The sequence below is a fragment of the Phaethon aethereus genome, assembly GCF_964289735.1.
Source record: "Phaethon aethereus genome assembly, chromosome: 3".
NCBI classification, from domain to species: domain Eukaryota; kingdom Metazoa; phylum Chordata; class Aves; order Phaethontiformes; family Phaethontidae; genus Phaethon; species Phaethon aethereus.
The window spans coordinates 51,465,878-51,490,940 of record NC_138576.1 but is presented as its reverse complement, the minus strand read 5'-3'; the positions used below and the strand labels follow the sequence as shown (position 1 = coordinate 51,490,940).

The 25,063-nt window shown below is 39.9% G+C and overlaps 1 protein-coding gene across 1 annotated transcript in view; it reads left to right on the top strand.

Moving 5' to 3' along the window:
- Positions 1-3,724: 3,724 nt before the first annotated feature.
- PDSS2 (decaprenyl diphosphate synthase subunit 2) overlaps positions 3,725-25,063 on the top strand; it is a 121,154-nt gene continuing 99,815 nt past the window's right edge. Inside the window, exon 1 of the mRNA XM_081997113.1 lies at positions 3,725-4,044. Coding sequence (XP_081853239.1) covers positions 3,818-4,044 — 227 coding nt within the window. The 5' untranslated portion in view covers positions 3,725-3,817. The remainder of the gene's footprint in view (positions 4,045-25,063) is intronic.

Genomic DNA, 25,063 nt, shown 5'->3' with positions numbered 1-25,063 from the left:
CAATTTTACTTTAGATGGTAGTCAGGAAAATATTTCCACATTTCATTTGTTAGAAAAGATATCTAGAGCTGGCATTAGTGGCGGCTTTGATGTATTTGCTGGTACATTAGTCCAGAGCATGCTGCTGTAAGCAGAAGTGTCTCTTCACCTTTCATCTTTGTTCTTCAACTTTGATACTGGCCCCCTGCAGTGGCTTCTTTCTCCTCCTGGGGAGGCTTAACTAAGTCAATTGATAGAGAAAAAAAGAGCTTCATTTTTCTTCTCTACTTAAAACTCTAAAGAAATAGACACATCTATTGTACAGTCACTGAAGCTCTTGAAATAATGTGGGTTTTTCTTCCGAATCCTGAGGGGAAATGAGCCAAGGAGGAGGTGGTGGGGGGTGGTGGGGAGAACATGTGGTTTTGTCCACAACTTAAAATATGGTAAGTACATCATACTTTTGCTTTTGATGTTTTTTTTGAGAGACAAACTGAGAAACTCTAAATTACTGGCAGCACAAGCAGCAATGCCTATGGTAAGTTGGTCCATCATTCCCCATTATAAGACCCTGGCTTTTGATGCCTGTAACTGTCAAATATTAACTAAATTGTAATGATTTTTTTCTACGATTGGTGTGTCAGCCTGAAGCTGATTTTTAAAATAGTTCAGTCAGTTTGCAAAATCAGGTTTGCAAAAAATACATTTTGCTTGTGTTAAAAGATATTGTTGGACTGCATGACTGAGAAACTTTCCTATCTCCATGTTCTAAAACTGAAATTTGGCAAAGGATTTGGCAAGTATTTGGTGGGTGGGGAATGCCTCAGACTGTTTCCATTAAAAAATGTAAACACAGACTTCTGGTCAGAATGACCTTTCTACATTCTACTGTCTGAAAAGTCCAACAGTAATGGACTTCTGCTGTAGGTTTCCTGGGGATGGGCAAGACTTTACAGCAGTGGCTTTTCCTAGCAGCAGAGACCTTTGTGGAGCTGAGTCCAAGAACTGGAAGAGGGTTCTGCTATTGCTCCCCACACTCCCACCCATAAACATCTACGAAAAGGAGTCCATTATTAGGATGCAGGCTGTGCAGACAAGAGGATGATTGGAACTTAATGAGAAAAGGATGAGAGGCTGTGACAAGAAAGAAAGAACAGTAGCTGTTAGGGATGGTGTGTGGGACTGAAGTGAAGAAGTGAGGAGGTTGGGAGAACGAAACCAAGCACTTGGACCAGGAGTCAAAAATGGACTACTGAAGTAAGACTCTTATGTTGTTAAGAAGGCATGGGGATGGGAGTGAGAGACAGAGAGTCCTCTCTGTAGTATTATTATTATATATTATAATTATTATTATTATATATTATTATAGTATAATCTGTTCAAAGAGTCTCTGTGGTCAAAAAAAAGATGTGAAACTCACTGACAAAATATATGTTTTATTTCTCTAGCAACTGCTGCGTTTAAAGGACACCAGCCTACTGCTGGTGAATCCTTAGGAAGCTCTAGTGGCAGTGTGTGGCGCTGTAGATATCAAGGGTCTTGCCCTAGTTCTAAACCATTTGGATTTAGGAGAATTCTACATAAGGGGGCAGAAGCGTTCAGTTTCTTAGACTAACACAAAGAACAGTGATTTTTGAAAGTTAAAGTCTAACACATTAGGAAATGGTAGGTTTACTGCATGTAGAACCCTAATTCTCCTCAGTTTACATGTATTATTTTCAGCAGTCTGTAATTGCATAATCATGTTAGTTTTTCACAGAACACTGACCACATTAAGTGCAAGAATGGATATGGCTCAGGGAATGAATCAAGGAGCTTGTCACCATTACAAGATGCGGTGCCTTGGTAGCTCCCCTTCAGTGCATCCCTCTGGCAATTTTCATTAACTTAGTCTTTCTGCACAGAAACATGCCATTGCATTCTGTCATTTTTAGGCTGTGTTTATGAGCTAAAACTCCCCGTTTAGCAACAGTTTTTCTGTGACACTAGCTAACTAAACTGATTCAATGGCAGCTCCTTCAAAGCAAACTTTATTCTCTCAGAGATAGGCAGCACAAAAAGCAAAGATTTGACACCAGAACCTTGATGCTCCTGTCATCTTTCCAGTTTTTGCAGGTTCTCTCCATTCTAGTTTTTCCCCTCTCCAGTTTGGGAGAGGCTGCTTAGAAGATGCCACAAGCATATCCAGCTGTTGTTGACTTCACAGTCAAGCCCCGCTCCTTAGGCCAGTAACTTTTACAGTTTTGGTGCCCATTTTGAGTCATTTCAGGCATAAGAACAATAAACACCTTGTCATTGTCACTGGGAACAGTAAAGGCGTTCCTTTTTAGCAGCTTTCCCTTTGTAACCTCAAGAGGTATTTGTGCTTTCCTGGACTGAACTTCATCTTTCTTTGTGATGGAGCTGTTTTCTATTTGCACCTTCTTTTACAGTATTCTTCAACATAACTCCTTTTAATCATGTGGAATAATGTCAACAAAATAAAGTGACCTGTATCTTGTCTTTGTAAAGGTGAGAAATCTAACACCCTCATTTTTCACAGGAATGTAGTCAATGGATTGTTTTCTCATCAGAACTCTGCCTGATTAAAGCTTGGAAGTTATAGGAGGAATGGATGTAAGTGATTGTAAAGACAGAATAGATCATATTCTCGCTGAAGTATTTGTGGAATTGAGGAAGTTGCTTAAATCCAATTTCTGAAGACGGCCAGTGAATTTTCCTCCTCTGGGGTACAGAAAAATCATTCTCTGAATTCACACAAGTTTTGGGTGCATGGAGCTGCAAAGAGGCATCAGTGATAGCTGTGCTCAGAACAAGTGGAAGACTACATGATATACAGTACACCACACTGTAGAATTACAGGACTCAGAAGTCTCCAGCCGGGTACTCAAAATCAGTTGTCACTTTTGATGTTAACTGCTTGGTTGAAAGTACCTCTTCAGCTCACAAGGAGGCTGTTGATAAACCCCTCAGTTGTGTCACAGCGGAACACCATAGGACAAACCTACAAGGAAAAGCAGTGCATGCAGTAAATAAGGCCTGCTGGTGCCACATCCCAAACGACTATGGGGAAAAAAAAGAATGCCCATACACTGCAATTATTAAAATAGAAAACATGACTGTGTAGCTCAAGGCTACACATTGAACACTTCATGTGGGAACTTGAACTCTTTTCCCTGGTGGACTCTGAATGCAACACTGAGAGTGTGCAGTGCACATCCCTTTCTGTGGGGCCGGCCAGCCAAGAGCCCTGGCCCGGCGCGGGCAGCGCTCCTCCGCCAGCTGGGCCTTCTTGTCCTCACCTGCCGGCGAGGCCGGCCCACACGCGCCGCGCTGGGAAGCGACAAGCACAGAGTGGGGAAGAGAGGCGGCAGCCCTTTACCCAGTGCAAGGGCTAAGGGTGAAGAAAAAGGGGAGAGATACCCTGCAGCCATTCGAGCCCCTTCACCAGGAGCCCACCACCTTCATCCAAAACCACTGCTACTTCCAGCTTAACCGCCACAACCGTCAGGCGAGGAAGCCGGGTGGGAGGGGGAAGAGAGAGCCTTGCCGCCCTCGCTTTACGGTTCGGCGTGTTTTGCGACGCCCAAGATGGCTGCCCCCAGGGCACAATGAGGCCGCTCCGGCCGCCACCGCGCTGCCGGGTGGTACGCGGGCAGGCAGTGCGGCCGCCGCGGGGTCCCGCTGCCCGGGGCTGAGCCGGGGTGCGGGGAGAGCGTCCGGCTGCAGCGAGCGAGAAGGGAGACTTGTCCGCGGCCGTTTGGTCTGTGGGGCCGTGCCGGGGCGAGTAACGGGAGAGAGGAGCCGGCGCCGGGGGCCTCCCCGTGGGCGGTTGGGGATGTGGGGCGCCTTGCTGCGGCGCGGGGGCCGCGGCGCCGGCGGCCTCCGGGGTCTGGCATCGGGCGGCCCACCCTGGAGCCAGGTGGTGTCGGAGGCCGAGAAGATCGTGGGGTACCCGACGTCCTTCATGAGCCTGCGGTGCCTGCTGAGCGACGAGCTCAGCAACATCGCCATGCAGGTCCGCAAGCTGGTGGGCACCAAGCACCCGCTGCTCGACACCGCCCGGTAAGCGCCCGGCCCGCCGCGGGGGAGAAGCTGCCCCCCGCCCCGCCGGCTGGGGGGCCAGGGGGTGCTGGGGCCTCGGCCCCGGCCTCCGCGGTGGAAGCCGCCGGCGGCCCTCAGGAGGCTTGTCGAAACTTGTGGGAAGTTTTGGGCTTCGTTAGTTGTCAAGAGTTGAGGCTCGGGTGGGTGCGGTGGTCAGCATCGCCTCACGTGCCCTCGGGCGGGTGGGCGCCATGGCCGGTGCCCGAGAGCGGCCGTGGAAGCACCGTAATCGGTGTGTCCCTGGAGACACTCTGCCTTCAGCCGTTTTGCGTGGGCGTTTTGCTCTCCGCTCCAGGATCTTAATTTCCTTGCCGCAACAGGTTTTCCCTTCGGTTATCCTCTGTCGTTCGGAAGTTGCTTGGTGGTAAAGCCGTGTGGAATAAACGAGTTTCCCCATGCGATGTGCAGAAAAACCCCTCGACAGTGGAAGAAGTACGGCTCGCTAACAGTTACATATATTGTGAGGAAACCGGTGGAAAAAATGCAGGAACTAATCAGCTTAAAAGCTCAAAATGGCACTGCTCTGAACTGTGTATTTTGTTACTAAGAGCTTTAGAAAACGTTGTCTGTTTTGGAATGTCTTCCTGGGAGCTGTGAGTTTTTGTATATTGTTGAGATTTTTAGGGTTACTAAGCTGATTATCCATCCTTTATTTTTTAAGGCGCACTGATGGCAGACTTGCATTCCTGCTAATCAGCTAAGTTGGGATTGTCTGGCAGTGTTTTCTTTGACTGTAAAACAACAACTGATTGGAAGTGTTTTTTTTTAAACAACAAAATGCCAGAGGCTTCACAAAATTAAAAAAAAAAAGGTGTCATTTTCTGGGGGTTGTGGGTTTGGGTAGTTTTGGTTGGTTTTCTTTTTTTGGGGGTGTTTTTTGTTTGATGGAGCTGTGTCTGCTATAACTGCAAATGTAGTGATATTAATAGAACCCAAGTTTAACATGCACAGTATTTTTGAACAGGTGTAAAGCAAAAATTAGCATTTGTTCAAAACAACTGTTCTGCTATTCTTTTAAAGAAGAAAATCTGTAGCTGTGTAGTCGTCCTTGGCAACTCTACAATTATGGTGTAATGATATAAAAACAAGATTTGTTTTTCAAGCTCTCTGTCTTTAAATCTGGTTGTTCTGAGTGAAGAAAAGGTGTACAGGGGACAAACATAACTTTTTGAAGAAATATTATTTGTGGGGAAGAGGGATTTAGATATTGGCTTTAAATAGACTTTTCTGGAAGAGACAAATTAACTTGTTAATAAAAATGGAAAATACCTGACTTCAGAAAAGACTGGTGGAGAGGATTTTGTTGAATTGTTTATAAATGCAGGTTATGATATCATGATAATCTTAGCAAAGATTTTTGTGTTTTAAGAGAGTGGACAAGAAGGAAAATGTTTTTCTGCCTTTGGATCCAACTTCAAGGTTGGTTGATGGAACACAGAGAATAGGAAGACGTAAGTGCAATGTGTTTGGGCTCTTAAGCTTCCACAGTGGTTGCAGAAGTATCATAGAGACCCGCAGTGCTAAAGCGGGACTCCAGTGTTAGCTTAGGGTCTGTTCAATGTGTAGTAGTTGCTTGTTTATTTGTGAATTAAGTTTAAATACAGTATTTTGAGGCGTGGTTGGAGGTTTTGTGGTGGAGCTGTGATGTGGGGTTTTTTTGTTGTTGTTGTTTTAAGTGGGCTGCTTCGGGCTTAATTCTGTAAGCCTGTGGCTTGTGGAACACCAACAGGAATATAATCATGCACAGGGACAGTAGGCTTGAATCTATTTGTTTTTTAAATTCACATGTGTTTCAGGGTACACTACTAACCTGATGTGGCGTGCTGGAAACACAAGTCAGTATTTACTCATATAAAACTGAAACTGTGTGCCCTTATTTGGGATATTCTTATTTGACTTCACTGGTATTTCCAAAGGCTTTGTTGCAGGTGCATTTCCAGTGGCCTTGACGTTTGTATTATAAAAAGAGTTCATTTCCTGCTGACAGGTCTTAGTACATCTATTGCACACATTGTACCTTACCTTGTTTTATGGTATGATTTTGCAATAAGGTGAATTTTTACCTTGTTCTTTCTTAGTAATCATGATAATCTGTTTGTGAAATTTGACTGTTGTATGTTTGACTGTTAATGTGATTTATTTTAGTTATGGATCCAATATCTATGCTCTGACTTACCATAGCTGTTTATGATACAGGTCTTGATTTTTCGATACTAGATACATGTTTTAAATTTCTGGCTCATTACCCATGCTTATAAAGTAACAGAAGTTTCCTGTAGTGTGTTCAGGCACATGTTTTAAAGCATGGGTATCTAAAATATGTTCTTTGGTGATATCTTGAAAAACTTAGATGATTGATATGTTCTGGAACTCCAGTCGTTCAGACTGTGAGTGTACAAATACTGTATACATCTATTAAGTCCTTCAACACTCAAAGAGATTTTTCTATTTGTGGGAACATCTGAAAAATCTGTGCAGTAAAATTGATTAATTGCATGTGCTGTTTCTCAAGTTTCTACTAATTTATTTTTGAGATTAGAAGTGGTGACAATCAAATTATGGTTGCTTGCTGTCATCTCTAAGCAATATTAATTTTCTTTAACCTTCTTTGACTGGTGGCATTTTGTCATCAGTCTTTTTGTGTCTATCCTCCCTTCCTGTCTTTGCTGGCCTTTGAAGTCTTCCTTCGACCATTACAGGCTTCTTAAGCATTGGTAGGAAACCATCTGCTTTATCTGCACAGAATAGGTTCTGAGCTGAGACAGCGTGAAACGTAATTGCCACCACACTGAAAATCTTTAGGGTAACAGGAGCATTTTTAACCTTTTGCCAAGCTTTGGGTCACTAGACTGTTGCAACACATAGCCTGTGCTGGGAGTCTTAAAGAAGGCAGCTTAAAGATAACTGTCCACGTGAGACAGGACATGTGGAGGAACAGCTGTTGGGGCAGCATACATTGGTCTGATGGTCCCATCCATTTCTTCTTCTCATTTGAATGCGGCAGTGGCAGCTCCTGGGTGTAAATGCCTCCCATGAATCAGGACTGCAGCAGGTGTTCTTCTGGGATAATGTGCGACCCTGATACCTCCTACCAAGCTTGTGCCTGGCCAGCGGCTTTAAATCTGTGAGCTATTGCTGACTCTGCTCTTGGGAGAGCCGAGATGGGTAACTGAGCCCTACAGTGAGGGAGTTCTGTATCTGTGTGGTAAAGTTGAGTTTATCTTTTTTCCTTTTTTTTTTAAAGTTCTTGCTTTCTTAAAAGTCAGCCACATCAAGTGAACATCCTCAGTACTAGCTGTGCCAGACTTGTTAGAAAGAGGGTGAAATGTGAGGGAAAGGTTACATTTCACTTGAGAAAGGCTAATGTTTAGTGGTTAACAGATCGTTGGAAGTTGGGGTATCTGGATTATATTCACATCTGTGCTTTTGGCTCTCTGACTACAGCAAGTCACTTAATTTCTCATACTTGCATTTACTTAATCTGTAAGGTGAATAATACAGCATCTGTTTTCTGGAAGTGTTACACTTCATTCATTACAGCCTATATTGATCACTGTGATCTTTGAGTGGAAAATGGTGCATAAGCAATATTAATAAAGAATACTTTAAACAAATGCTATCATTAAAATATTTACCTCTAATATTTATCCTCTAAAGGGTACTCTGGAAATCTGACTACTTCTGGATCTTTCTGTTTGTAGTCCTGTGAGTCACTGTATAGTTCTTCAAAGCTTTCGGTTTTCTTTCCCTATAATGAAGTGTTTTCAGCAGCTACTCAAAACTAATACTTAAATTTTTTTGCTCTTCAGGCTTTGTTGGACTAAAGGAAAATTTTTTCAACACATGAACATGTGACCTCCTTTTCAGTTGGGAAGCAAACAAATCTCCAATCTTCTCTTTCCCCTTCCTTTCTAGGCTAGCATACATCCTTCTTAATATAGGAAAGAATCTGTAATTGGCAGAGTGATCTACTTTTCTCAAATACATAGTGTGAATAACATTTTCTTGGTTATTTAATCTCCCTTGAGAAGGGTATAGCTTGCTGCAGATTGTAAACAGTAAATGTTATGGCCAATGCATCACTTTTATAATATCACTAAATGAAATGGAACACTTCATACACGTAAAGTTATTATGGGATACCATTTAGGTCTAGCCGTTCTGTCATTAGTGTGTGGGAGGAATGGTTATATTTTAGTTCTGTCAGAATTGTTTGTTGGTGATAAATGCTTAAGTAGACTTAGTTACAGTTTTCCTGGATTATTACAGAAATAAAAAGCCTTGAAAAGACCAGGATTTGTTCTGTTGCAGACTACTCCGTGTAGATCTCTAGCCATTTTAAGCACCGAACATAAAACGCAATCCAGAGTAGCTTCTAGATTACATGCTTTTTGGTTAAAATGTCCCGGTAACATTCATTTTCTGATAGTTCTGTTTCTCTGTCAGCTTGAAATGGCTTAGTTCAGTAACACATATCTTGTGGCTTCAGATGTGGCATGCGTTCGCTCTCCTATGTGGGTGACTGATTTCAGCGTAGACATAGGGATTTGTGTTGATGGAATTGTTATGGCCAATTTATATTTTGTCTTAACAGAATAGTGACCTTAAACTATCCTTTTTTAATAGTTGTAGGTGCTGTGATTGACTACCAGTAGCTTTTTAACAACTTGTTTCAAATGTTAAGGGGAAGGGGGGGCTAGAAAAACGAAAGTGTCTATTTACTTGGCAGTGGCTAATGAGGTAACTTTCTCTGAAAACAGCCAGCAACTGGATACTCAAAGTGACAAGCAGAGGGTCTGGCCAGTTTACAGCTTCTAAAACTAAAAGTTACTATGGTCTTTTTAAGATTTACTGAATTGCTCAATCTGTAATGGACCTAGGGGGCATAAAGTCCCTCTCCTGCTGTTGCTGGATTAGAAGTTAAACCACATTTGCATTCACTAAATTTTATTATTTTTTCAGCCTGCTGTAACACTTTCTAAAAAATATTTTTGTGATAGAGAGATGTGATCTTATAATCACAGTCAGAATGCCTGTGAGGTTAGCATTGAGGAAGCAGTTGTGTCATTTCCTATGTTTACTGCAGAGATCTGTTGGACTTCCAGGAAGCACAGGCCACCAAAGCTAGCATGCAGGGCACCTCTGCAGAAAGTCTTAGTATTGATGTCAGGAATGCAGAAATATTTTTCCTGCTTGATATGTTTGATACTATTTGCAAAATTACTGAAATACTGGAGGTTATAGCAAGTTTGCCTTTGTCCGGGAAGATAATTTCCCAAAGCGTTCTGTATAGCTGATGGAAACAGAGGTGCTCTCTGGAGAGCTCCAGTTGAAGCACTGGAGTTAAATTCTTGCTTTGACTCACCCCATCAAGAAACTTCTCTCTTTCAAGAAAGTCTGGCGTCTCTTAGCTAAATTCAGTTTTGTGAAGATCTTTCAGTCTGTTTTGATAGACTTGAGTAGTAGCTTCAAAAACTTTCATCATGTTATGTGTCTTATATGTGTTGGTACTCCCTAGGGGTTTCTGTTGCCATACTCACCTTCAAGTAAACCATTCTTAGATGCCAAAAATCGGTTTCTTGTGTATTTTGGCTGAATGAACTCACAAAGAGTGGAAAAGTTAACTTTGGCAGGTAAAAAGACATGGAGGAAATTAAACTGTTGTAGGTTCATATATGGACTGAAACTTCCATCTAGATCTGATTCCTTCCATGTTCTTTCTTGTACCGATGCCCTTCACTGTGGTTTTCAGTTAGCCACCACTTAATATTGTCTTGTACAATTAAGGGGAAGAGAGAATCCATTTCTCTAGGTCACATACATCCTTTATGCTGTAGTAAGGTGGAATGGGATGAATAGATATGTGTTGTTTGTTCTTTCTCCCAGATTTTGTTTTTTGTTTCTCTTCCTGCATAAGTTTCACCAGTGTATGTTTTTTATTAGTTTTCTCCACCAGCAACATTACATTCATATGCTTAACTGCTCATATCCGTCAGTTATTACTGCTCTTTTGAAGAGCTGTCAGTAGACTCCGGAAGATGGGTTGCATCAGAATTTGTACACTTGGGCTTGAGGTTCACAGTTCATGTTTAAGGGGCCTTAACTTTCTTTTTTTTTTTTTTTTTTTAAACATTACATTTTTGTTAGGTTTGGCAGTGAGAATCTCATTCTTGTAGGTAAAGCATATTAGCCAGTTGTGTGTGTGTGTGCATATATTAAAAAGAGAACATTAAGCTAAAAAAAAATCAAACGTATATAAATAGTATTCTGAGTGAGATAAGTTGACAGTCTTAAGTTGTAGTGGCCTTCGTGTTTGCCACCTCTGTAGTGGGCAAACTGTAGTAGGGCGATGAAGACATCCCAAAATTCATTACTTTTTTTTTCTTAAACTATATTAGTAATCCCTAGCTGAAGAAGTAAAGGCAGCCATCGTCATGATCGTGGGTTTTCTACAAATATCGGGAGAGGCTAGTGTTTAGCTGTAGTGGTGCTGAGTTCTTGTCTTGTCATTCACTGATAATACTTGTTTGGAAGAATTTATGCAGAGGATGTTTAATTGTACAGTACAATACCAGTTTTGCTGAATATTTTGCCACCATAAGGAAGTAGGATTAAGTAGCAGTATGGATGTGCAAAAGCTAGGCTGCAAATTAAATTCTCTTGTATTTGAATAATTGGGTTTTTTTGCAATGATTCACATTTAAATATCTGTGTTCAATCCAGGCTTCTGTGCTTATGAGGAATGTGTTATTTCAGCATGTAGGGTGGTCTTAGTAAATGAAGTGTGTTCAATAGCTGATGATGCTGTTTGGGACTTTCTGATAGAATTATTTATAATGAAAACTAATATGCTGTCCTGATATTGATAATTTCTAGTATGCTTTATTTGGAATATGAGTCTGAAGAAACTGAATGTATAATGAACAGATCCAAGTGCCAGTCAGTCTTGAAAGGACATACTATACCACACCTAGAGCAAACTTGGTTTTCCTTTAGGCATACGGTAGCCTAAGCATCTTTTTAAAATAAAGGTAATTTTCAAAGGTCACATCTGTTCTTTTCTGCTTTCAAATACAATTGATTCATAAGGCTTGTGAATATTGAATACCAAGTTTAATGTACCAGTGAAAGACTGCTATGTCAATGTTTGCTCTACACAGGAAGAGAATACTGAATAAGTGGAAATAGTTTCAAAATAATTATTTCTGTAACCCAGAAGAGGGTTACCAAATATGCCTTTATATAAAGCACAAATGAGAACCGATGTCATAGAGTAATCAGAATTCATATTTGGGTTGCTGGAAATGGTTTTCACTTGGTGAATCTTCTATTCGGCTATAAGTTAACTTCCTTGCCTTACAAGAATAAGGGAAAAAGTACTTTTCCTAGGGCTTTTACTCTTTCTGAGGTCTGTATTTTGTAGCTTGCAAAAAGTGTCCTCCCCTACTCCAGATACTTCCCCTCTCTACTGCTTTTTTTATGGATGCTGCCTCCCAGCGGACTTCTCTTCTTGTTTTGGAGGCCCTGGCAGTGGCAGGAGACCCCATTAACAAGTCACCCGGAGCATTTTCAGAACTTCCCCAAAACCATGGGCAGCACTGTATCCTCTACAGCACATTGTAAATCTATTCAGCAAGATAGAAAGTTCACAAAGGATAAACCTAAGCTTGGGAGTTAGATGTTTCCCTGCTTACACTATTGCTTTCTCCTAGGGGTGGCAGACCATTGCAAATGCAATGCAAATATCTTTCCTTTACCCCACATCTGAGTGTTTTAGCTTCCCTCAGGGTAGGCAGACCGTCTGCAGTGCTTGCCCTAAAGGAACTACTGCTAGAGACAAAGGTGACGGACTGTAAAGGAATACCATGAATTTAAAAAGCGGATCTATTACAAAAATTAAGTTTAAAATCTGTAGCAGCTGCTTTGCTGTCCTTGAATTGTCCTTGCCAATCCTCTGGCATTGACAATCTTTAGCTTGCCTTCTTTTTTTCCTTCTCTCTTGCTGTGTGAAAGATTCATTTAAGGAAAGAAAAACTGATCATATAGGAAAACTGGTGAGATTCATTATACACGAGCTTTTATCAAACACATGCTGTGAACTAGCTAGATTTTACTTATAATGATACATAGGGCCTAGAAATTTGCCTCAATACCTTCACTGAGAAACTCAAGGATCTGTTCAGCCTGCTGGAGGTTCTTCAGGTGAGCCACAGTCACCTTTTCTTCAATCCTCAGCTATTCCTAAAGAAGCATCGGGGGCTCCAGCTTTTTCATTTATCTTTCTCATTTCTTTTCCACTTAAATTACAAGTGGTGGTTGTTCCCATTTTGCTTTCTCGTTCCTCCAGTTCCTTTCTTCAAAATAGCACTAGTTGGTTCTTCTCGATGGCTGTTTTTCTATTTGGGGGAAAAAACAAAGCCCTGCAGGTAATCCTCTGTTTCTTAATAGAATGAAAGTGTATAGTAAACATCTAGTTTGTTTTGTTCCCCTTTTCTTCTTCCCAGCTAGGGAAAGAAGTCATACCTAGAAACTGCTGATTAAACTTTATTTTTCCAGTTAAAAAACATGAACAAGCAAACCCCATAGTCTTCACCCCCAGTTTGTTTCAAAAAGTACTCCTATTAGAAGGACCCTTCTTCAAGATCAAGTAGAAATTATTTTTGATTATTTATTACTTACAAGTCATATAAACATGAATCGATTGGCTTGATAGCTGTCACTAATTATGCTCAAATCTAATTCATTTTATAGAATTTGAACTCTTAAAAAAAAAAAAAAAAATCATTCCCTCTAACAACTTCCATTATTTTTTTTCTAGATCTTCACACTCGTGGTGCAAACTTGCTGGAATGACAACTATCTTTTTCATTCACTGCCTGTTCAGCACACCCACAAAATAATAGTAATCAAAGGGTTAATACATCTATATGCTGTCACTGGCCCTTGAAATAGTTTACATATTGCACCATTAAAAAAAAAGAAAAAAAAAAAAAAATCTGTATTTCAGTCACAAAGTAGGTCTCGGTCTGTAACAGGATGTGCTTGTTTAGACCCATCCTGCAAATGCATAGTCCCGATTAAGGCAATTTGAGGGTAATGGTCCGTGCCAACATGCTTTGTGTCTGGTTGTCATCTGAATGATTAGCCAGTAGCAGAAGCACCATAATTAGTTGATTTGGTAAGACTGCTTTTAATCAAACTTAACAGAAAGTTCAAGTTGTTAAGAGCTAAATGGAATACTTGTTAGGTCAAATACACAAGGCAAAGCTTTGTGATCACAAGTGGAAAATCATCTCTCTTGCACGTTTGAAAAATGATTGTGCTAGCATATATGTTTGTTACTGACTTTTTTTTTCCCCCCAAAGATGCATTGGGTTCGTGTTAAATTGGTGAACTTCGAGACTGAATATGACAGAGCCACCGCGTTTTCATATTATGAAAAATCATACGTTTTCATAGATCAGAAAATAAAGGTTCCTATGATATATCAGGGCAGCCTGTGCCCATGTTTGTTATACAGGGGAAAGTTTTTATCCCAGTAACCCTTCTGTCTTCGATTCCCAACTGCTTTTCATTTAATGTGGTTTGTGAAGACAAAGGTATACTGTGTGGATATTTTAAAAGGATTTCAGTGATGTTAATGCTGCATTATGAAGTTCGTATTTGGATCGTTCTTTAAGAAGTTGACTTCTGAATGTGAATCTGTCTGGTATGACACATTTCAGTAATTAAATATTAATCTGCCAGAAAAACATGTCTTCCCCAAACCTGTGTTGCTTTGTGGAGGTGAAGTGGAACTGTAAAGGGCCGAGAGATTAATTCATCATCTGTTCTTGATCTCTGGTTGTTAAAGCCAGAAATACCAGGGAAGTTGTATACTCCATGTCTTATTGTCCATAGGAAGAATTTGCCACTTTCTGATTATTTGTAAGTTTGGATAGTATGGGAGTCATTGACAGGCTCTGCAAGAAATCAGATGTCATCTATCAGTATGAGTAATAAAGCAAAAAGACCGTTTTCTGAAGTAAGGCTCAGAAGACTCGAGGAAGGAAATATGGAGACGTGTAGGGTAATTGTGGGGAAAGCCCTTCTTCCAGTACACATTTATTCAAGGAATGGAAGACATTAAAGGAGTTTCTACTATTAGAATTTACAGTATATTTCATGTGTCTTGTGTCCATAATATAACTTCATAAAACTGAAACAAAGTCTTGCCAGTTGGAAAGTAGGAAATGAATCCGTGTAATGACTATGTGTCATAGCAACCAAGTTTTAATATAGTCAAATTCCAAAATAATGTTATAAAAATGACATCAGAGGAAAAAAGATTATTATGTGTTATGTTATAGCAACAGAAACATAGGCTTGTTTGTCTGTTTGTGAATCACTTGGGATCGTATTGCTGCCTGTGGATTTTTGGGGGGAGCGGGGCTAGAGTGTAGGTCCTAACACATAGTGCACATTCGAGGGGAGATGTGGGGTTGTATTTTTTTTTGGCCATCCCTGTTCTTGTGACACTTTGAAAGAGCTGAAGTTAGGTTTTCCTGTTTTGAATTTATTTTCAAATAAAATACTAACTGAATATTCACTTTCTCATGTGCTTTTCTACTTCTAAGACTTTAGGATTTCCCTTGAATCTTTTGGGTCTTTCACCAGGGCTTGTCAGGCAACGATTAAGTTTCAATAGCAGAACATTATGAATGGAAGTTCAAGAGGTTGTTTGGGTTTTTTTTCATTAATGCAAGCATAGTATTATTGGCGTATGCGAGCCTGCAGTGTGAGGTTTCGGCACTTCCCAGAGGAACGGTGAGATTTGCAGTGGGTGTAGCGCATCCCTCCGCTACCTTGCCTGCGCACTGGGCTCTGAGCCGGGAGGAGCTACCAAGGTGGTGAGGCAGGCTCGCTCTCGACGCCTTCTTCTCCGAGTGGCAACTGAGACTATGAACATCTGTTGTAAGAAGTCAGGTTGCGACCACAGCGTATCTCTAATAACTGTGTGAAGCTAAATGGTTGGCAGCATAGCTCTGTGTCAGATTCAAAGTGTGGACCCAAGAATGGGGTGGGTTATATCTTGCTCTACTTGCACAGATGTTTATAAAACGAGCACATGCAGTTAGTGCCTTTGAATATGTTTTCACTTGAGCGCTTTGATCTCTAATTTTGACAGCTGTCATCCTCAGTCCACAGCGTTCTTTCATGTACACCATCTTCCTAATAGTTAATTTATCCAAAAAAACCTTTTTCAGATAACTGCTAAGAATTCAACGTGCATTGCAACCAGAAGTTGAGGTGTCTTCACAACTAGAAGTGTCCCCCTCTCTTTCTCTCTTCTGTTGTAATTGCTAGGTGTCTTACTAGAAATACCAAGTCTGGATTAATATATTGTCCCTGGGTGGTACCACTGCTTCAGATTACCTTAGTGTGCATGTAGGTATTAAATATTGAAAGCTGTTTTCATGCTCTCATGTGGTGAAGCTCTGTGTAAACAAGTCTTATTTACTGAGCAGTTTGGGAAGCATGTACACACTGGTATGCCTTAGGAAACCTGCCGTTTAAGCCTTTGTCCTGATTTTCTCTGGCAATGATAAATGGAGTGGTAGGCAAGGAGCCCTGATAGTGAGTGTTATTGAGAGGAAGAAGCGTTGTCTTGAGAATGTGAAGAAAATCTGTTTAAGCTCACCGATAACTTAAATGCTTACCAGCTACTGTCACTAGACCTCATGAAATATTTTTCGATCTGTTTTAAAAGGGAATTTGAAAACAAAAGTCTCTGATCTTGTATAAAATAGTATCTTTATGCTTCAAAGATTTGTACCCCATGTGTTAAATCGGGAGAAAAACAAATAAAAGCCCTTATGAACGTAATTATTAGGAAAGCAAGAAAATCCATTGAATGAATACATATTAATACTTTAAATCTACATGGAATGAATGTTGCCGTGCTATAGAATGTAATGCAAACATATGAAACCTGTTTCATATGTTTATGAATTACCGAGGGAGTGTAGTTGTATGCTTCATGTTTAAAAAAACCCAACCAACCCCCCCCAAAAAAGCACTTCAGGAAGTGATGATGTGCAAGTTTTATTTGTTTTCTACCTCCAAACATGTATTGTTAAAGACAGCAGACACTCAAACCTTATATATGCTTAACCCTTGCCACCTTATGAATAATTTGGAGATGTTTTTACACTTCTATATCAAGAATGGGAAATCCTTTCCTTCTTTGAGTGCTAAAATAAACCTTTCAGAGCTGATCTAGCTCTAGAGAGAGAGTTAAAGGAAGAAAGAGAGAGCTAGCTCTCTTTTTAGCTCTAAATTCCCTATTTATGATTTTTATGAATTCACAAACCATTGAATATCTAGTTATTTATTTTTACTACTAAGACACAAAAGGCAGAAACCTGCAGGCTGGTTATGGTGAAAGGAAATATAACTGTGGGTAGCCTATTGTGTTTCCGTACCTGATGTAATTTTATTTCAAAATGGAATTTTACTTACCTCAAAAATGTCATCATTTGTTGATGCAAATAATTTTAAATTATTTCCTCCCCTGTGAATGGTGAATTATTCTTTCATGAGAGATCTAGAATATTTTAATTAATTACTTGGGGGTTTAAATCTTTAAATTTTAAATTAAGTTACAGGTGAGTTAAGCTCTTCCCTGAGGAGCTTTTACTATGTTAGCAGTGGAGAAGGATAGTATTTGCTGCATAATTCTCTAATGGGCTGTTGTGTGCTGCTCTGTTGAACAAGACTGCTATTTTGCTTTTGATTTCTGGTCTGTGCCCAGCATTACAGGGAACGACTTGGACAATTAGAAGGTATCACCAAAAACATATTTTCCTGTCAGCTGTGGAAGAGAAGTACTGAGACCTGTTGAAATATATTGCTTTGTGATGTTGCTGAAGACCGCAGAAATTTAATGCAAAACTAATTGAAGCACCGATAACTGCATATGAAATTTTTGTAGGCAATGGGCAAACTACGGAGACAGGTTTATTTGGGTTAGTATCATATCCTGATTTCAGCAGGTATTCCTCTTGCTTGAACTATTTCTCATGCATGTATATAACTATATACAATTATAAAAAGGTAACCTTATCAGCGGCTTATGGGGTGTGGGGATTGAACCAATGCTTGTTTTCCTCTTCTTGAATGTCATTACTTGTTGGAAATGTGATACATGTAGGTCATATTTGGCATGTGTTTAAACTGACCCTGAGACTGATTTATAAAAAAGAGGGAATAACAAACCTAAATTTGTTTTCCCTTCTGTGGCTATTGCAGCCAAGCTGCAAGTTATTTTGTAGTGTTTCAAATTACGATAAAAGATAGATTCATAAAATAAAGTAGGGTAAAGAGATCAGTCATTAAACTTTTTTTTAAAGTTAGCTTTCATCATTGTGCCTTTAATTGTGTTAATTACTTCAAAGAATTTTCTTGGAGGCTAGTTGAGGAGCAGAATCAAAGGGGAGGGTAAATTGCCTTAAGCAGTGTTTTTTGTGAGAACGTTCTTACAGTAACTTATAGGAGAGACATCACTAAAACAGTCACTTTTAACCCCCCCACCACTTTTTTCAATCTTAATATTTTTGGTTTCCTAATAATTTTTCAGAATATTGTATTTCAGTGCTTGTAGCCAATGTTAGAAAGCAAAGTGTTTGTCCTGTAATGAAAATTTTCTCATATATTTTTATGTTTGGTATCTGTTGTGGACACGATACTAAGTTAGATGAATTCAGTTGTTGAATTTGGTGTGCTCTCTGTCTTTTACACCCCCCCCCCATCCCCCCAGTGTTCAAATGGCTAGAGTGCTACCCCCTCATGTAAGAGACCCCGACTGGGTTCGTCATTCTGCCTGTGTGACTGTTGGCAAGTCTCTTTTCTGGGCAAATTGTGGCAACTTTATGTGCGCAGCACCATTTCGGGATATGGGCTCAGAACGGCGGCGGGAGCGTACTGCCCTAGATACCTGGAGCTCAGAACACATGTGTACCTCCTGCTTCCCACTCCGTTGTGCTGCGGACATCCGCCTGAGGAGGCAAAAAAATAAAGTGCCCTAGCCTGGAGCCACTGCTTATCAGGGTGCAAGAGCTGGAATATTAACTGAAAAGTTGATGAAAAATTAAATGTGTGTAATTGCATTTTGTGAAGGCTGGGGTTTTTTGTGTAGTTGCGTACCCTCGGAAGCAAGTGGTTGGAACTCGCCCATGATGTTGTGCTATTGATATACTTCAGTTTTGTTGTGGTGAGGTGGGGGTTTTTGTTTGTTTTGTTTTGCTGTTTTTAATTTTTTTATCATCAGCTATTGTGAAGTCCTCCAGTCAAACACTACTTGCAGCTAGCTTGGAAAATGCTTAATTTTTTTCACTATAAATAATATAAGATTGCTTTGGTTGTTACAGTTCAATATAACTGTAAGTTATTAGTATTGAAATCCAGTAACAGTTTGGGATGTCAAATAGGGAAAAAATTATGTACAGAAAATGTTGAAATTCATGATGCCAAGTAAATGGGAACTTTTTATTGGCATCTTATGATACTAAAAAAAAAAAAATCTTTGTTTATTTCATATGTAAAGAAAGATAAATCCAACCTGATTAATTTATTTTTTGCTTCATGCACAAGTGGTCCTAAAACATTTTTAGACTGAGGCAGAAAGTAATCTCCAGGTAACAATATTCTGTGCTATTTTTAAGGATGTGTGCTCTACTGATGATTTTTAAAGTGCAAAATAATGATGACATGCCATGCAGAGGTCTTGCTTGCCTGAGGCAAATGGTTTGAATGCATGAGATGCAGACTTCTGTTTGCTCATGAAAGTGTTGAGAAGGAGCTGGCTTTCATTTGTTTTGTGGTTGGTTTTTTGTGTTGTGTTGTGGGTTTTTTTAAGTGGCATTTATCTCTCTTAAATTGGTATTAATTATACTGCATTCAATTAACAGCTGAAATATTTGACACAGAATAAAAAGAAGCATAAGGGCTTCTGGGAAAGAAGTTTGGAGCTCAATTTTGGAAAAGGTAAGGTTCAGTTGATTTGCTTGATAATGGCAAGAGGAATGCCAGGCAGTTTGGATGAAGCGTGCCAAGCCAGCGGCAAGCAAAGGATAAAGGGTCCTGACAGATTTCCTATCAAGTGGGGAATAGGAGTGTTACCACTAAATTATTAGAGAAACAGCTAACGAGAGAGGAAGGAGTCAAGAAAACTAAGAAACCCATGGATTTCAAGAAGGAAAGTAAGGAGTACGTTACAGAAGTTAGATTAAAGAGTCAGGGGGAGTGTGTGCGTGCTAAAGCTGATCATGGTGAGGTTATTAGAGATATGTATGAAATGATTCCAGTTTGCATCCAGAGTGTTCCAGTGGTTTCAAGAGGTGTGCAGTGCTTTTAAAAGCTAAGCCCTGTGTATGCTGTTTTCATCACTTTAAATTGAAAAAAACAGAAGGATGTAGTTCAGCAGACTAGCAGCTCCCCTTATGGACAGCAGTTCATGAACTTTATTTGTCCTGCACTGGATGTCTGTATTGTGCATACACAGTCTGACAGCCTTTTTTCAGCAGCAATGTATACCTGTCAAGTAAAATTGGAAATACTTGGCATTTTTCATACTGATCTTCAGGAGCATATGATGCATAGAGGAATGCAATGTGATTTTTTTTTTTTTTTTTAATTGAAGAGGAATGTGAATAATATACTAGAAGAGCTAGAGGGAAGGAGAACCTTTACTAATTAAAACTTTGACGTAATACAGAAATGATGGTGGTGTCTGAGTGTGCAAATGACCAAGCTTATTGCAAATGTATTTGGACACAGGAATAGGAAGTGCTTTCCTATTCTGTTAGGACTTAAAAATGATTAGTGTTATAGCTTTCTATTTTGTTATTTGAAGGGAACTAAGTTCAATTTTAGTTTCATGGTTTGCTGAAGGATTTAATAGTTCATCTGAAATCTTGTACTGACTCTTGTAACAACTCTTGCAGTTTGAATCTCTGGAGTAGAGGTATTAAAACTCTGCAAAGCTTTTCCTTTGGCAAAGGAAGTTCTCAGGCATAGTGGGCTCTGAAAAGTTTTACTCCTGTTGCCTTACTCATTGCATTCTTGCTTCTCAATCTTCTGGTTCAAAATTGCTCTATGGAGGAAAAAAATCTGCAGCAAAATGGGAGAGAGCAAGAAAATCTATAAGAAATGTGAATCGCCTTCTCCTGGAGGACAAATGAAAGCTGTATTGAAATTGAGGGATATTGTGGAAAATTAGGTTTGTATCAGACTACTGTGTCAGAAATTATAAACCCATATGGTCACCAGAGCTCAGAAATAAATCAGACCAAATATTTTTTTTTCTTTTCCCAATTTAATATCAAGAATATTTGTTCTGTATAGGTTTACTACGTAAGATATATTTATTATTGCCACATTATTGTTATTTGAGTTGTTATTGCCTCTTTTGGGGAAGAAAATTTTTTAAAGTGGAAGGAAAAAAAAAATCTTTGCACCTCCAAGAAGATGACATACTTTTGTGAGCTTCTAAATACTTGAGTTTTTGATGATTTAGGGTAAACTTGCAGCTAAACAGTTTTGTTAACTGAAAATCTTCTTTCTGGATATATTGCGTAGTTTAGTTCAGAAAACATGCAAGAAATCTTTTTGGTTGGCTGTTAAGTGATGCAGTAGGATAGTTTAAACAAGTGACTTAAGGCTCATTGTGTTGAGAGGAAGAAGCAGAATTGTCCAGAGAGGTCTCGGATTGTAGTTTCACAAGCAGGTGAGTTGGTCTGATGGCTATTGCTGCTGGAAGGGAGAGATCACCCTCTTCCCTGCTCATGCTCTTCTCTTCCTGCGCTTGCCTGTGCAGGTCTACCCTTCCTGTGCGTTGGCTATGGTGTTGGTGTAGCCTGTCTGTGAACTATGGTAATTTGTTAATCCAGGAAAAGAGGGGAAAAAAAAAAGTGTTTTCTTCATTTTTGGTTTTGTTTTCAGTTGGGCTGATCTGATTCACTGATGGAGGTGGTTTAATACGTGCTTTCAATACATGATATTTAGGTTCTTTAGTGAGGCTTTTTTTGTAGTGAAGAAGTTAGTGTCCCTTTTTGTGTCAGCAATCTGTAAGGACACTCTCTTGCCCTGGTGTCTGAAGTAGCAGCTGAGCTTCTAAAGTCTGCGGCACCTTGTGTGGTTCCTCTAGTTCTCCTCCAGTTTCTCCTTTAGCTGAAATGAAAAAAGCTTTAACATCTCTCAGTTTCTCTCCTTGATTTCAAAATATAGATGAATGGCCTTATATATTGTAGTTCTCCTTCTTTTGCTGTTGCTGTTACTACAAGTTGGTCTCACTTATTAATGCAGTTCTACAAACAGGCGACAAAGAGTAGTATCGACCCATGAATTTGGGCATATGTCTAGATTTTCTCTGTTTACCCCTTCACTTCAGGATGGAGTTAGTAGGAGAGCACAGCGGTTGGCATTCTGTGTACGTGTCTGGCAGGAGCGATCCTTCTCTATTTCATGATAATTTCATTTTATCTTAATACGGCGCTCAGTGTAGGGAAGGATGTGTTTGTCTTTCACAGACTGTCTAGCCTTGTGAGGTGAACAGGTGTCAAATATGCCTTGAATATTTTAACAACTAGTTTTGTCTTGGCCATAAAAAGAGAATATTACAGATCTATTTTCCTCTTAAGGATAGCCAAGGTCATGCCCAGTCACCTCTATATGTATTCTGAAGTTTCATTTGCCTTAGGAACTAAATGCATTTCAATGCTATTTTTTAAATACCTTGTCTGAAGAATCTCAGGCTGAGATGAGAATGGCTACCCTCCCAGACAGGGTAAGTGGGATGCTTAAAATCTTCCAGCTGTTAGTCAGATACTTAACTCTCTGCTCTGAAACTGCTGTACCATCTGTCTAGCTAAAAAAGGTGCACTGAGCAAGAAGAGCATCTTTCCAATTCAGATAAGTCTACTGCATCCTGTGAGATAATCAAGTCACAGATGATTATGGGAACAGTGAATTTTACATTTTATAGGAATAGCTTCATAAAAGACGTGAAAGATGAAGTTTGAATGAATTCAGCTTCTGGGTATCCCAAAAGAGCACGATCATACCATCCTAAGTTTAAAGTCATGTTTTTGTCTGCTACGTGAATTTATTTATTATTCAACATTGTATGTAGGTAATGGGTTTTGTTTCCTCTGTAAAATGTGCCATTTTGTTTAAATTAATGGCATTAGACATCCGTTATTTTATATTAGCTATTACAAATGCCTTATATTTGATGAATAAAGATTTTTTTTTTCCTGAAATTTCTGAAGAGATCTGAAAGATGCAGCAGGAGGACAGGGTAATTTTATAGATTTGAAATAATCAAGTTGCTTAAAGATGAGTTTTACAGTACAAGTCAGTGAACATGAAATGAATGAAATGTAAAAGGCCTCCGACAAGAAAAATATGAAAGCAATTTCTTAGACCCTAGTGCCATCTGCAGGTTTACCACTGGAACAGGCAGGGAAAGTAGGGGAACAGAAATTTGGGCGGCAGTTTGCAGTGTCTGATAAGAAAACAAGAAAGTGTCACCTCCAAAAAAACCTGATGAAACACCATTTCTTTGTCACGCTGTTTCATAAAAATGTATATGTCAATTTGTTTTCAGCTTGTGAGTGGCATTAGGTTTGTTGGGTAGGAAATACACCGCATCATGAGGTTTCTCCATACATTTTGTTTTCTGCTTCTGCAGTAAAAGATGGTTTAATCAAGCCTTCTTTCTTTAAACTTCTTGAAATAAATATAAATTCTTTAAAATCATACATCCACTATGAGCCCTTTTTTGGGATGAGCCCTTTGGCTCTGCTTCCTTTTTGAAAGCAGTCTCCTCAGGAGTAATGGACCCTAAATATTTTCCTAATATTCCTTCCATTGGCATTTATGTAAAGGTGCATCTTGGAAATAGTGATGTAAATCTGCAGCTCCCCTGATAGGTCTATTTTTTGTGGTATTAGCAAAGGATTATTTTCTCCACAGACCAGTAGGTAGGCTGAGTATAGGCGCACATGCTAGCAGTAGGCAAATGACGAATACATGAAAGGATATAAACAACAACCAAGAAGAATCAAAGCTGGGGTTTGGGGAGAGGGGGAGCATAAGCTGAAACCAAATGTGGGTAAGATGGAGGTGATAATGGTTGATGGTATCTGGAAAATTGTTAAGCCCTATGAAATTGCTGTTGGTTAAGAGTGCATACCCGCTGCTTGGTATGTGGCTTAAGCAAGATGTCTGGGAGTGTTCCCATCTGCTCTGCAAGAGCTCAGCGTTCACAAAGAATGTTTTCTCTTGCCTCTCGCTGATGGGGAAACTCTCCCTTGTCAGAAGCTGACCTGACCTCAATTACTTACCTATTCATCACTTTCCTCCTGACTATTGTAATGTGATACTCCTGGGCACGAAGCCTGCAGTTCCTCAAGCTCCAGCTGGTTTAGGGTCTTGTCATGTGTCATCTCGGCAGCGCTGGCTGCCACAAATTGAATCTGATCTTCCTTTCTGTGTTGACTTTCTGCGGAACAGCAAGCTAAGGTATTGGTCCTTAATCTTCAGGGTGCTTGCTGCTTGGGGTTCAGCATGCATAAAAAGCTGCAGGAAGCTGTGAGGGGAAAGCTGTGGCGGCTTGCTGTGCTTTCTGGCATACTGGAGCCCGTTGGGGTGAAAATCCTACGTGGCAGAACGTTCTCTGGGACTGGTCTCTCACCTGAGAGGTAGGTCCCTTTGGGACTGAGGACGTCTTCAACCTGTACTGGGCAGTTTTCTGATAGGTGTCGTCTGTACACAGAAAGCTAACCATGTAGATGTCCCGAGTTCATGTTTTTATCAAGAGTTAATTTTTACTATGTCAATGTCTGTATTTGAGCTTGTTGCTGTAGTTAGCCTTTATAATAAACACAGGGAAATGAATGCTTCAGAAAGCACAATCTGTGGCATCCTGTGCTGTGTTGCTTTAGTAAGTTGGATGGATGTCTTTTTGAGGAGCTATGCAGGAAGGAGATGAATGATGCATGCTGACAGTGTTTCAGGTCTACAGGCATCACTACTTCAGCTAAAACGGTGTGAATCTCTCAAATTCAGTAGTCACTTCATTTGAAGAAGTCTTTGGATCAGTATAGGGAGGTGGATATGGGAGGGAGAGATTTCAAAGTGAGATCAGAGGTCCATTGAGGGCTCTGCTGCAGAAGTGGAGGTCAGACATATGATGGGTAAGTCAGGCATACAGGGTTGATCCTATACTTTTGTCTTGTGAAAACCTGAATCAAGAGAGATTCTCTTAATCCCAGGAGATTAATCTTAATCTTAATCCCAGCATCTATCCCACATACATATGCTACCACAGAAGGGACACCCAAGAATTGCACAACAGAAGCTGTGTTAGTAAAGTGGCTTCAGTACTGAAAGAGTATCTTTACCATGAGGCTGTTCTGATGATCTTCTGAAAGCAAGAAAGCAGCACTCTAGCAGGACAAGAGATAGGAAGAGGCAAAGGCCTTCCTTTGTAAGGCCTTTTTCTGTAAGTAAGCTTTTCCTTGTTTAAAAAAAGAAAAAAGCTGTAGTAGAACTATGTGTGCATGTGATTGAAAGACTGTGATGCCTCTTTGGCCTGATTAATCTAGCATTATGTTTCAGAATTGTAAGGAGTTTGCAATTCTGAATTAGTTCTTTGCTTGGACCAGACCAAAACTAAAGTTCTGAAGTGAATGATTGCTCCTACAAGCTACCAGAGGAGAGAAAACAAAAATAGAAAAACTTAGCTGTTTTGTAAGTGCACAGTCTTTCACAGAATCACATTAAACGAGTATACTCCTGGCCTTGAGTTCTCCTAGGAATGCTGTGCCTTTTTATTCTGTTCTTTTTTTGATGAAATATGAAAGCAAACTTCTGATGTAGATCAGACATTATCAAAAAGCAAGGCTGTATAGAAATGGTGCTGATGCTAAATGAACAA